Source organism: Pelobates fuscus, chromosome 10, assembly GCF_036172605.1.
Source record: "Pelobates fuscus isolate aPelFus1 chromosome 10, aPelFus1.pri, whole genome shotgun sequence".
Taxonomy (NCBI): Eukaryota; Metazoa; Chordata; class Amphibia; order Anura; family Pelobatidae; genus Pelobates; species Pelobates fuscus.
Genome location: NC_086326.1, coordinates 20534239 through 20547246, shown reverse-complemented (window position 1 = coordinate 20547246; position 13008 = coordinate 20534239). Strand labels below are relative to the sequence as shown.

General features: G+C 39.1%; 1 protein-coding gene across 4 annotated transcripts in view; it reads left to right on the top strand.

Moving 5' to 3' along the window:
- The window catches only part of ZFYVE27 (zinc finger FYVE-type containing 27), a 76103-nt gene that overhangs the window by 26604 nt on the left and 36491 nt on the right, over positions 1-13008 (top strand). For all 4 annotated transcript variants that reach the window (XM_063434626.1, XM_063434625.1, XM_063434624.1 and 1 more), the window contains exon 6: positions 1745-1857. In XM_063434626.1, coding sequence (XP_063290696.1) covers positions 1745-1857 — 113 coding nt within the window. The remainder of the gene's footprint in view (positions 1-1744; positions 1858-13008) is intronic.

The following is a 13008-nucleotide window of genomic DNA, read 5'->3' as shown; positions in this document are numbered from 1 at the left end:
ACTCTGTATTTCTTTTTATTATACAAAAAATAAAAAAACTGACTTCTCTTAATTTTTTTTTTTTAATACAAACCACATTCCCCTTCGTTGAAAGTTTTGTTCAGATATAATTAATTCCTTTTTTTTAGCTTATTACATGGTAACTTCCCCTTTCCCTTTTTCTAAGGAACATATTGTAACGTTTCTTTTTTTAATTTAATTTAATGCAAATGACAAGAATCTGAACTTTCAATACACTTTTCAGTATTTCTTAAAGGGATACTACATGGTGGATTTACCTGCCACCCATTCTTAATACATTTTATATACATCATGCTTAAAGAAACAACAACAAAAAAGCATATGCAGAAAAGACACTTCTAGATTTCACACATGTGCAGGTTTCCAGGGATTTACAGCAAGGATTTGGATTGAAGAGGTACTTCTTGTCAATTGTTAGCTCATTTATCTTTTCAGTGGAGGTATAAATGGAGTTATTCTTAGTTGCTGGAAGTGTTTAAAGTTCAATCATTATTGTTTCAACAAAAAAAGTCAAATAAAAATAAAAACTACTGTCCAATGACACATTAGGCAGTCTCCATAGGAAAGCATTGCTGCAAAGCTTCCTATGGGGATTTTATGACTCTGGGTGTTCTCATGTAGATTGTTAGGACGTCCAGCATCAGTTAGGCATCTAAGTCACCCAGCAAGCAGGAAGTGATTCTAGTGGCTATCTGACCGCCACTAGAGATCGTCTCAGTCCTGCAATGTAATTATTGCAGTTTCTCTAAAAACAACCTGCAAAACCTGTAGATAATTGTTCTGCAGCCTTTGTAAGCCATTTCCGGTTTCCTCAGTCCAGCCTTTCTGCGGCTGTCCAATCACAGACTTCCCTACTCAGCTCAATGAGAAGTCTGTGCAAGGCAGGCGCTCTGGCTAATTGCTGCCTCTTGAGTTTAGCTCCACTGACCTAAACTACCAGGAAGTAAAAGGACCAGTTGTTTGACAGCAGGGTGTAACAAGGTATAACATGTCAATTTCTTTTGAAATCTGCATTTCTTGTAAAATGGGGAAAAAAACAAAAAACACTCTTCACATACAAAACACGTCATCAAGCGAGTGCTTCAGGAGTCTGGAGTATCCGTTTAAGAACAGAGTTGGTTGAGTCCAACCCTCTGTACTTACCTTCCTGTAAAACAATGATACTCATCCCTACCTTTAAAATATGACCGGATCCATCAGCCATATACATGCACCTGAATGATCATGTCATATACTAAAGGTAGCGGTTTATTATTCTCGTTTTTTATATAAACATCATTAAAATAAATCTATTCCCTTTCAAAACTTGCTGAAAGAATTATTATATTAAAATGAGGTGACATTTATTATTTAAGTAGTATTCAAAGCAGTTTGCAAGAGTTTTCACTTCTCAGCATGCCTGTCACATATTATAGTCTATTTATAACTGTTCCTACAGAAATGAATGATTTAATAACCCAAATATTAAATAATACAAACATCTCTACTGGTCACAAAATAAAGAACTCTCCCCATGCCTGCTGCTGTATTATTAGCAGCTATCCTGTGTTCAGTAAATCAGCACCCACTCTCAGAGCGATAAGACTTGCATTGACATTAGAAAGTGAAGTGATTGGAATGTGCCATTGATAAAATTGTGCCAAGAGTCTAATGTTAGATCACTTGTTTTCTTATCCCCGTTTCCCATATAAAGAGCTGTTTTTAATATTTTCACCATCCTCAGGTTTTACGGGTTATTGCTGGGCTCGGTTTGCATTCTTTACCTATTGCCCTTGTGCTGGGTTCTGGCCATTGTCAACACCACTGTTTTTCTGAGGAACGCGGACTTTTACAGAGGTAAGCAAAAAGCTTAATGGATCTTTAATCGTACTGTCCATTTAAGGTAAAATGTCTCTCTGCTATTATTTATGTATTTATGCCCAAACACTAAAATATATAAATAAATGGGAAAATATAAATCGAATTAAATCTGAGACGGCTTTAAAAGGTCATTCCAAATCCCAAAAGCACCACTGTTTGAAGTATTTTAGGGGTTAACTGTGTCCCCTGTAGCTTTATTTTATAAATGTACCAATTTAAAGAGAGATCAGCACTTTTATACCCCCCCCCCTCCCCCTTTTGATGAGACCTCTCTGGTGGTCACCTAGTCCTCTGTGAGACTTCTCTTCCTCACTCATATGGAACGCTCAAGGTGGAAGTCAGGGCTTCTCTCAGATGAACATTTGTTTCTGTGCTTCTCTAGAAGAAGTATTGGATTAACATATAGCTTTTTTATGGGAGAAAGAGGACCAAGGAATCTAAATTATATACTAAACAGTCCATGTTCTAAATAAAAGCAAAATGTTATGTATTGCATTTCTTGATGAAGAGCACCACTCACATTGCATCTAGGGCAGCAGTAAGATTAATGGAACACTCCACTAGTAATATTCACTAAAGTGAGACTTCTCAAGAACATTGGGGTGTTCCTTTAATCTTACTGCCTCCCTATATGCTGCTCTTAATGTACTACTGGGGTGTCCCTTTAATCTTACTGCTTCCCTATAGGTCTGCTTCCCTATATGCTGCTCTTAATGTACTACTGGGGTGTTCCTTTAACCCCTTAAGGACCAAACTTCTGGAATAAAATGGAATCATGACATGTCACACACGTCATGTGTCCTTAAGGGGTTAATCTTACTGCCTCCCTATATGCTGCTTTTAATGTACTACTGGGGTGTCCCTTTAATCTTACTGCCTCCCTATAGGTCTGCTTCCCTATATGCTGCTCTTAATGTACTACTGGGGTGTTCCTTTAATCTTACTGCTTCCCTATAGGTCTGCTTCCCTATATGCTGCTCTTAATGTACTACTGGGGTGTTCCTTTAATCTTACTGCTTCCCTATAGGCCAGCTGCCCTATATGCTGCTCTTAATGTACTACTGGGGTGTCCCTTTAATCTTACTGCCTCCCTATAGGTCTGCTTCCCTATATGCTGCTCTTAATGTACTACTGTGGTGTCCCTTTAATCTTACTGCTTCCCTATAGGTCAGCTGCCCTATATGCTGCTCTTAATGTACTACTGGGGTGTCCCTTTAATCTTACTGCCTCCCTATAGGTCTGCTTCCCTATATGCTGCTCTTAACGTACTACTGGGGTGTTCCTTTAATCTTACTGCTTCCCTATAGGTCTGCTTCCCTATATGCTGCTCTTAATGTACTACTGGGGTGTCCCTTTAATCTTACTGCCTCCCTATAGGTCTGCTTCCCTATATGCTGCTCTTAACGTACTACTGGGGTGTTCCTTTAATCTTACTGCTTCCCTATAGGTCTGCTGCCCTATATGCTGCTCTTAATGTACTACTGGGGTGTCCCTTTAATCTGTCTGCTTCCCTATATGCTGCTCTTAATGTACTACTGGGGTGTCCCTTTAATCTTACTGCCTCCCTATAGGTCTGCTTCCCTATATGCTGCTCTTAATGTACTACTGGGGTGTTCCTTTAATCTTACTGCTTCCCTATAGGTCAGCTGCCCTATATGCTGCTCTTAATGTACTACTGGGGTGTTCCTTTAATCTTACTGCTTCCCTATAGGTCAGCTGCCCTATATGCTGCTCTTTGGGAGGCGGGGCAAAAGTGCCCTAATCAGCATCTCCTCATAGAGATGCATTAAATCGATGTATCATTATGGAGAACATAATGCACACTGTGCAGTACTGGATCGGAAGAACCTCTATATGCCATCTGAGTGACTGTCATTGGAGACATTACCAGGCAGCAATGCATACACTACCTTTTCTCTGAAAAGGCAGAGTTAAAATTGAATAGCCTGCAGGGACATGATATAGACACCAGAACAACTACATTAAGCTGTAATGGTTCTGGTGACTATATTGTCCCTTAAAATACTGTACTAGGAACCCATCTTCTACCTCTGATATACCAAGTAGAAGAACCTGCTGCAGTCATGACTTTTCCCGGTTGTTGCATTGATCCTGCAAGCTCCCAAATCTTTTTATTAATCCCTCCTGCATAGAGGGCGAGTGACACTCAGGTCGCATAGATACATTATTTTGTACAAAAGTATCTAAACTATGCGTAATGGCCAGAATTATTTTTAGTTTCCGAGTTTATTACTTGTTATTCACTAAACCAGAAATTCTTGTGAATTTAAAGGGACCCTATAGTCACCAGAACAACAACAGCTTAATGTAGTTGTTCTGGTGAGTAGAATCATTTCCTCCAAGCATTTTAATGCAAACTGCATTTCTAGAGAAAAGTCAGTGTTTACATTGCCCCTAGAGACACCTCCAAGTGGCCACTTCTGGAGGGGCTTCCTGGCTCAGGGCTGCACAGTAAGCAACACTGCAATTCAGCGTCCCCGCGCTCTGTATGGGGGACGTTGAATTTTCCTCATAGAGATGCATTGATTCAAGTACTGAATGGCCAAACTGGCGTTTGGCCCCGCCCCTTGTCGATTTTAGCCAATCCAATGCTTTTCCCAATGGCGCGTTGGATTGGCTAAAAATCAGCAATTGTGATGATGTCACCAAGGGGGCGTGCCGGTGCTGGAAATAAGGTGAGTTTTCATTGCTTTTAAGGGGGATGGGCGAGGGGGGCAAGCCACCTAAATGGTAGGTTTAGCACGATAGGGTCAGGAATACATGGTTGCACCCTATAGTGCTCCTTTAAGATGGAATTCTTACTAAAGGCAAAACCAGATGAGCTGCAATCACAATTGAGTTTGAGAATTTTTCCATTTCAACTGCTTTAGCCTAAAATCTTGAAATTATCCGAACAGCTCACAGCGCTTTAATGAATAATCGTGATAACCGTTCTAGGCTGCTTAGTGTTCTACAGACAACAGTTGGCCTGTCTGACTGCTTATAGCACTGGGTGCAACCTGGTATGCACTGTGTGCCACATACCTGCACGTGTTCCTAATATATATTTTTCATGTGATGTCATCAAGACACTGAATGATCAAATGAAATACCCTAATATCTTACAACTGCTAAATTACTCTGTGCAACTTTGCAAACTAGCATATATTAATCGATGCTGCAATGTCTCATAATTTTTTTTTTTTTCCATTATATTTAAAGTGATTATATAGTGCCAGGAAAAAAAAAACGTGCCCCCCTCCCGTGGCGTCATTTAGGCGACCAAAAGTCATCTAAGCACCCGGAAGTCCTTCTTGTGGCTGTCTGGTAGAAAGCCACTAAAGGAGGAGTTAACCCTAACAGGTAATTATGCAGTTTCTCAGAAACTGCAATAATTACCACTGTAGGATTAAGGAACTAGGAACATTGCACCCAGACCACTTCTAAGAGCTGAAATGGTCTTGGTGTCCAGGCCCGCCATCGGGGGGGGGGGTGACAACCATGACGGTTATCAAGGGCCTGTCTGCTTTGGCAGTCCTGGGCCCCACATTCCCTCTCTGCACATAAATATAGCGATCATCGCTATATATGTGCAGTGCAGGTGCAGCCGCGGGCCCCCGGCTCCCTGTTTTTGCAGAAGGGGCCCAGCAGTCTGCAGCTGTACATTACAACTCTTCCCTCTCTAACTCCCGCGAGATGTGCAAAGCTCTGCACGGCACGCACATCATGCTCACGGGTGTTAGAGAGAGGGAAGAGCTGTAATGTACAGCTGCAGACTGCTGTGCCGGGGGGGGGGGGGGGGGGTGCAGACCTTGTGCTTAGTCAGGGGCCCCAAAATTTCTGGTGGCGGCCCTGTTGGTGCCTACAGTGTCCCTTTTAACCTGTAAATTGAACTTATAGAGATGCAAAAGGACTGCATTAGGTCTCTCTGAGACAGTGATGCACTGATCCAGTTATTTCCCCTGTCTCTGGATATTTTGAAAGAAGTTTTTTGAAATCTCTTAGAGCAATCATTGCTGCGATCAATGTGTCTTCTGCAGCTGCGAGGAGAGAAAGAAAATTTCAGAATATTAGATAGCTGGGAGAAGTTGAAAGGTGCTAAATAAAACCTAATTTGCATTTTTTCCTTTTTTTTTTTTCCCTTCGTGCTCTGCTAGTGTCACATAATCGTTCCAGATTATATTATGTATTTTCAGCGCATTGAGTAAGATTAATGATCTATTCTGTTATGTAACTGGATATAATATTCCTCAATCAATATTAAGTAATGCATGATGTTCCTTTTCATTTCACATTACTCATTCGATTATATTTTACTAATTTAATTAGCATTAACATGACTTGGGTAACTTTTGATTATCTACTACCCATTAACTTTCTACAAAATGAATTGCTATGTCAAACTCTATTGTTAGGGGTGACTGGCTGAAATATCTCAGGTTATCTTTATTTTAAATGTATTTGAAACTATTGGTTTAGTTTTATGAGAATGTGTCTTAAAGAGCTATTCCAAGCATCATAACCAATACAGCTCGCTAGGAGTATCCTGGTGCTATTCCCTGATAATGGAGCAAACCAAGGCTCCCGCTGGCTGGAGAGGCTTCTCTAATGCCAGTTGATGCGTATCTGGCTTCTGAAGGGCTACAGAAGCCGAATGCCGATCCTGGCGTCATTCATTTACTGCGCGCATCAAGTGAGTTCTCTTGGCCAATGAATGACCCCCCCCTATGCAAATAGTATTCACATAATTAACGTAAGCCAGCCTGGAATTCTCCTTGGGCAGACAATGCTGCTGGGGATAGGTATAGTCTGTCAGTAACAAAAAATATCTCCATATATGCAATGTTTTAAACTGAAATGCACCACAGCCACTTCAAAACACTGAATTGCTAATGATGCCAGGAGTAACCATTTAAAGAAATGATTAATCAAATAGGAGGGCACTTGATGTGAACTTGTTCTTTCCTTTTGCTGTCTTCTCTGTCTGAACATATAATTTAAAGGACCACTATAGTGCCAGGAAAACAAACTCTAGTGTTAATAGGTCCCCCCCACCCTCATGGCCCTCCTCCCGCCGGGCTGAAGTGGGAGGAAGGGGTTAAAATCCTACCTTTCTTCAGCACCGGGCTCCCTCAGCGCTGGGGACTCTCCTCCTCCTTCCGTCGTCATTGGCTGCATGCGCGGCAAGAGCCGCGCGCGCATTCAGTCAGTCCATAGGAAAGCATTCTCAATGCTTTTCTATAGTCGCTGGCATCTTCTCACTGTGAAAATCACAGTGAGAAGCGTGGAAGCGCCTCTAGCGGCTGTCAATGAGACAGCCACTAGAGGCTGAATTAACCCTAATGTAAACATAGCAGTTTCTCTGAAACTGCTATGTTTACAGCAAAAAGGGTTAAACCTAGAGGGGCCTGGCACCCAGAACTCTTCATTAAGCTGAAGTGGTCTGGGTTCCTATAGTGGTCCTTTAATAATGGCACGTGTCCTTCCTGGCACTCTTTCTTTACTTCTAGACACAATGCTTTTTACCTGTGTGTTTTTTTTTTTTACTTTGCTTCCTTGTAGATTATTTATTTGTGCAAATGTATACCAGGAGATGTGGGGTTATGGTTCCTGCACAGCTGCTCATGGCTGCCACATATGAGTGTTTGTCTATGCTGATGGTGTAGCCACAAAGATCAAAGAAGACATTTATGACCGTGACTTTTAATCTGTACTAAGGGCAACCTTGGCACTCCATGTGTGGTGGACTATATCTCTCATTATGCTTTGCCAACATTATGATAGACCTGGTCCATAACATCTGGAGTGCCAAAAGTAGCAACCCTGGTCCCTGGTTTTTTTTTTCTCATAAATTGACCCCAATTTAAGTTTGACATGTCAGTGCTATTTAAAGAAGCACTATAAGCCCACTATGGTCTGTAATGGTAATGGTTTTAGGAGTTCTCTGTCTAATAAAGTATTATACTGGGAACCCTCCGGTTCCGTCTGTCCTTCCAGACCACTTTGGACATTCTTTGACTTGGTGCGTCAGTTCACTTACGTTCCTAAGGAAGTTTGATTACAAGGGTCCTTATTACACCTTCCATCAAAGAATATTCATTGGAAGGAGATGGTTAGAACTGGGAAAACTAAAATCAAATGCCCGGCAGACCACCTTACCAGTGAGTGTCCTTGAGCCAGACACCTAATGATGTGCATCCATCTACCTCAAATCCTCATAGAATGTAAGCTTTTTTTACCCCTAATATTCCCCTCTCTAATTGCAAAGTGCTATATGTTGGCACTATATTATAAATAATACTAAAAACATCAGAAGCAACAAATCTCTCCTGAGCAAAGTCATCCGTGCTTCTCATCCTTGCCAATGTGAGATGGGCAGCTCACGACTGAATATATCATTTGACCTATATTATGTATACCTTAACTGCAGTAAGATGGGTTTTATATGCATTGATCATTAGATGATATGTATCAATATAGGAGGTTAATCTTTTATATGGATATTTTTCACATTTATGTTTTAGCTCTCCACCTTTTATGATTTCAGTATGTTATTATTTTACTTTATGTATCTAGAGCCATTGACGTTGGCCTTTTTTATTCTGATTGTTTGGGGGCATTTTCTGCATTTTCCTGGCAATAGGCTGCAGCATAATTTTGCACTTTTTTGAGTAGCTGGCCAAACCATTGTATTTATAGAAAGTAAGCTAGAAGTGTCACATTTTGGAAGTGACATTCCACCATTAGCCAGGGTAAACACAGTTTGTGTGTATTTTATAATATTTTGTGCTCAAATGGGTTCTCTCATACAATGCATTGCTTTTATTGTAGCGAAGGCTAGAACGTCTGTTACTCTGTGCAACTAAATTCTTGCAATACAAAAGAAATGCACCAGATGGCAGGCCTGTCACTCTAACCAGTTTTGCAAATTGGGGAAAAACTGTTTTTTTTTACAGAAAATGCATTTTTTCCCCTTCGGCCTATTTTGATTTGTTCTATACAGAGTCTTTTTATGTTGTAATATATACATGTTGTACAGGACGTTACTCTTCCTTTATTTTTTATTTCCTACTTTATATTTTAAAATCTAGACTGCTAATCCAGACAAGCTCAGTTTCCCAATGGTTGGTTCAGTCAAATCACTGTATTCTTATACCTGCTGGAGAATGCCTCCCGTAGCATTTTTTTTTTTCCTCTTCATTTGAACAGTTTGACAAAAAATACAAAACTGGACACTCAGACTGCTCACAACCTCTTCTGCCACTAATATCTCTCCATTATATATATATATATATATATATATATATATATATATATACAAAGCTGGATGTCAGTGATAGGCTGTGATTGCAGGGTTTTCTCAAAATACACTTGTCCAAGAGGTCCTGATGTTTATTGTATCCAACACCACAAGGTTCAGTAGGATATATACTGGCTGATTAGAGCAGTGGTAAAGTAAACTCTGTTCTAAAGCAGTGACCTTGCTTATCAGTAAGTGACCTTGAGACACCTATATCAAATCCTCATTGATTGTAAGACTGTTTGAGCATTGCCTTCTTTACCTTTAATGTCCACTTTCTATAATATGTTTAAGCTATGATAATAATAATTTTTTATAGAATTATAGGACATCTATCATCATGGGACCAAAGGTGTTCAGAAAGCATGTGAAGTGCTCGACTGATCTCCTCCTCCTTTTATGCATTTTGAAAAAGATTTTTGTGTGCTAAGATATGGATGACATCTTTAAGGTTCAGAATTAAAAATATCTATCTATCTATCTATCTATCTATCTATCTATCTATCTATCTCCTGTCCTGGTACCTTTATTTGCTTTGACAACATTTAATATGCTGAATGTATATGTGGTGGAGCATTATGGAGGGGGTTGTCAACTCAAGCCAATAAACCTAGCTGAAAATGAAATTCTTGAACAGACACAATATAAAGTTTAGAAGAAATGCATATTATAAAAAGTGTTTATTTTATACATTTATTAATAGGAGTACAAAGTACAAACATACAGTGTATTGTGGTTAGTTTGCAAAAAGTGATAAAGAAACTCAAACGAAAACTTTTAAGCCATTTTGTTTATATTCAAATGTTAATGGAGGCGTTGGCTTGATCTTTAAATTTCATGTTTCCAACTGTTGTGCATTTTGGCAAGCATTATTGGCTGTCTGACTTGTTAACACATCAGCTGTCCTTCTTTATGTTAAAGTACCCTCCTTCTGATGTTCAGAACAAGGTTGTGGCTTGGGTTATTAACATGTTTCTGTCTGCAACCCCTCCAACTCCTGTCTCTTTTTTTTGCACAGTAAATTTCAGAGGTGTGAAATGTGCCCCTGTATTCTAGATTATAGCACTCTTGGCCTGGGATATATTGGTGTTTTTAAAATAATATATATAAAAACAAAAAAAAGTTTAGTTTAAATGAGTAGACTATATAATTTTAATCTTCCAATATGGTTTTGTGATTTAAAATATGACTGAAAAAAATACACTTGTCTTTGCTAGCAATTAAAAAGTATTATATTATTAAAACGTGGTTCTTAGATAAAAGCATGCAAACATTCACAAAGTGTATAATAAATTCATCCTCAAAATATGCACTTGGGTATATACAGTGTGTTACATAGCAGCATGTATAGAACACCCACGCCTTGGATTACAGTAAGCGCCCACTGCTGTTACAGTCTTAGTTTGCCCCCTTGCCGTGGTATTAACTACAGGGATCCATTCCATTTGGTTTGCTTTACTTGTGCTTTATCCAGCAGAGTTTTTTGAATTTCTAAAGTATGTGTGGTTGTTAAAGGAGAATGCACATCTGAAATAAAACCTTTGTATACATTGATTTACATCTTTGCCAGACTATCTATGAGGTTACATGGCTCATCTTAAAGATGCCCTGGGGTTGGTGCTGCAGAAGAGTGTTTTAGGCTTGCTTTCTAGGGATGAGGGAAGTCTCACCAACTAAAAAGGTCCCCTTTAAAGTATTTAAACTGTTAGAAGTGGCATCCTTAATTTGGGAATCTACATCTTAAAGATTCAGCCTCAGAAAGATGGAATAACAAATTGGTGCTAAGTGGACACCAATGTGCTACCATGGACCATTACAAATTTCTATACTAATCTGGTTATCTTTTGTGAACACCAAATTAATTAAGTTACCTTCCTGACTTCAGATTAAGGTACCTATGAAGAACTGCCAGTCCCGTTATTTTGTACATGCTCTTTGTTTTAGTGCAAATACTATTGGGCAGAACAGTATGTACAGTATGTATATGGTGACACAGTACCTATGTTTTTTTTTTTCCATTTTCCGCTAAAACCATACATTTGGCATCCCTTGCTTGATATCCCTTTAAGTACCAAGGCTTGCATGATTTAAATAATCAGCTGAGTAGGAGACGCTATTACAGGATACAAATACGCTCTATGTTGTAAAGTTAGGATGACATGTTTGAGGGTTTATTCAGTAAAGAGAATTGGGTGCATTGGGTCTCTGCTTACTGAAAGCATTACTTGCTTTAACAGCAGTCTATTTGATTAGATACATTTGAATTGTTTAGCATGTTATTGAGGACATGAAAAATCCCTTCAGCACTTTGTGTGTCCTTTTTTCCCTTTACTGTTTCTCAAGCCCCAGCCTTTCCAAGCTACGTAGCGAAGACAGATGTTTCAATTTGGATACTGGAACAAAAATTGCATCCATTTTACTTTTGGCATTGGAGCGTCCCTGGGACAGACACATTTATATCCGATGTGGAAAAAGCAGGATGATGCGAACACCGCTACTGTGAGGTCTTGTTTGTAGCTGTTGCTCAGATGGTGAATTTGGGTTGAGTTTCTGACTGTGCCTCAGATGGTGATTTCAAGTGTCAGTTCTTGGACGAAATCTGAATCTGCAGACAATAATGGTGTTTATGTGTGTTAATAAAACATGGCTGTCTTATTATGCTTTCCATCTGGCAGTTCTTTAATACTTGATGGAACCTTCTGCAATTAGTCCACATGTCACATCCTGCAGAGAAAACCATTAGCGATGGACTGAAACATGCATTGCTATGTTTATTGAGAATGCTGGTGTCGTACTAAATTTCCTGACCTGGATCTGGTGAGACCGCAGATGTCTTATGGCTAGCTGCTTGTTTTGCTCCATTGAGTCTAAAATGTGATTTTACTAATCATGGCATCTATCTCACTTTTATTTCCTAAGGTAATATTAACAACCAGCTAATCTAAATATTAGTACATGCTTGACTTGCAGGGATTTTTTTATTTGGCATATCTGGGATAAGTGTTCTGGAGATATAGCACACCTGAGTCTTTCTATTCCAACCCCCCTCCCTCTTAAAATCCTGGTAGTTCCTTGAACTTTACCAAGATTGAGGGTATAGGTTGACATAGTTTATCAAACCCTTTTTTTTTTTTTTGCAATAGAATACTTGTTATGCATTATTATTTATTTAATACATTTGGCAGTGACGGCTCTAGATTGTAAAACCTCCAATTGAAAGGGGATTTATGTGTGTGCATCTTCCGTTTTCTTCTCCACGGTCCTCCTAAATAAATCTGTTTAGCTGTATTATATTTTTGCTGCAATCTTAATTGTACACCGTTGTCCTCAATTCAGTAGATTTTTATTAATCTCTCTTACTAAATGACCCAAAGTAAATAAATGTTCCTCCACTGATCTTGAGGTATGCTGCCTGGGAACTTCTAAAATAATCAAAGAGTGATACATTTAAAAAAATATTAACTCATGGGATAAACAAACCAGCTACATGGTTTTATGGATTGTGAATTTAATTTAAATGTGAAAAAATGTTGTGAAAGAGTTTTTCAAGAGTTGTTACCCAGCCTATGTTTTGTGGTTCTTGAGAAACAATGGAAAATAACAGTTTTATTTGTATTGATATAATGGTATAAAATGTAATGGCTATTGGTTTTAAACGAATTAAGGATGTTCCCTGTCCAGTGATCATTGATCACGCTAATGAGAAAGCAGCATGTCTATGTAATTCATTGTTTAGCAACAAATTAGATTTCTGGCGCTTGTTCGTTGTATGTGCAGCAGCTAAACCTTCCCAAACCAGAGTCTCTTCTTTGGTCGGAGATGCAAAT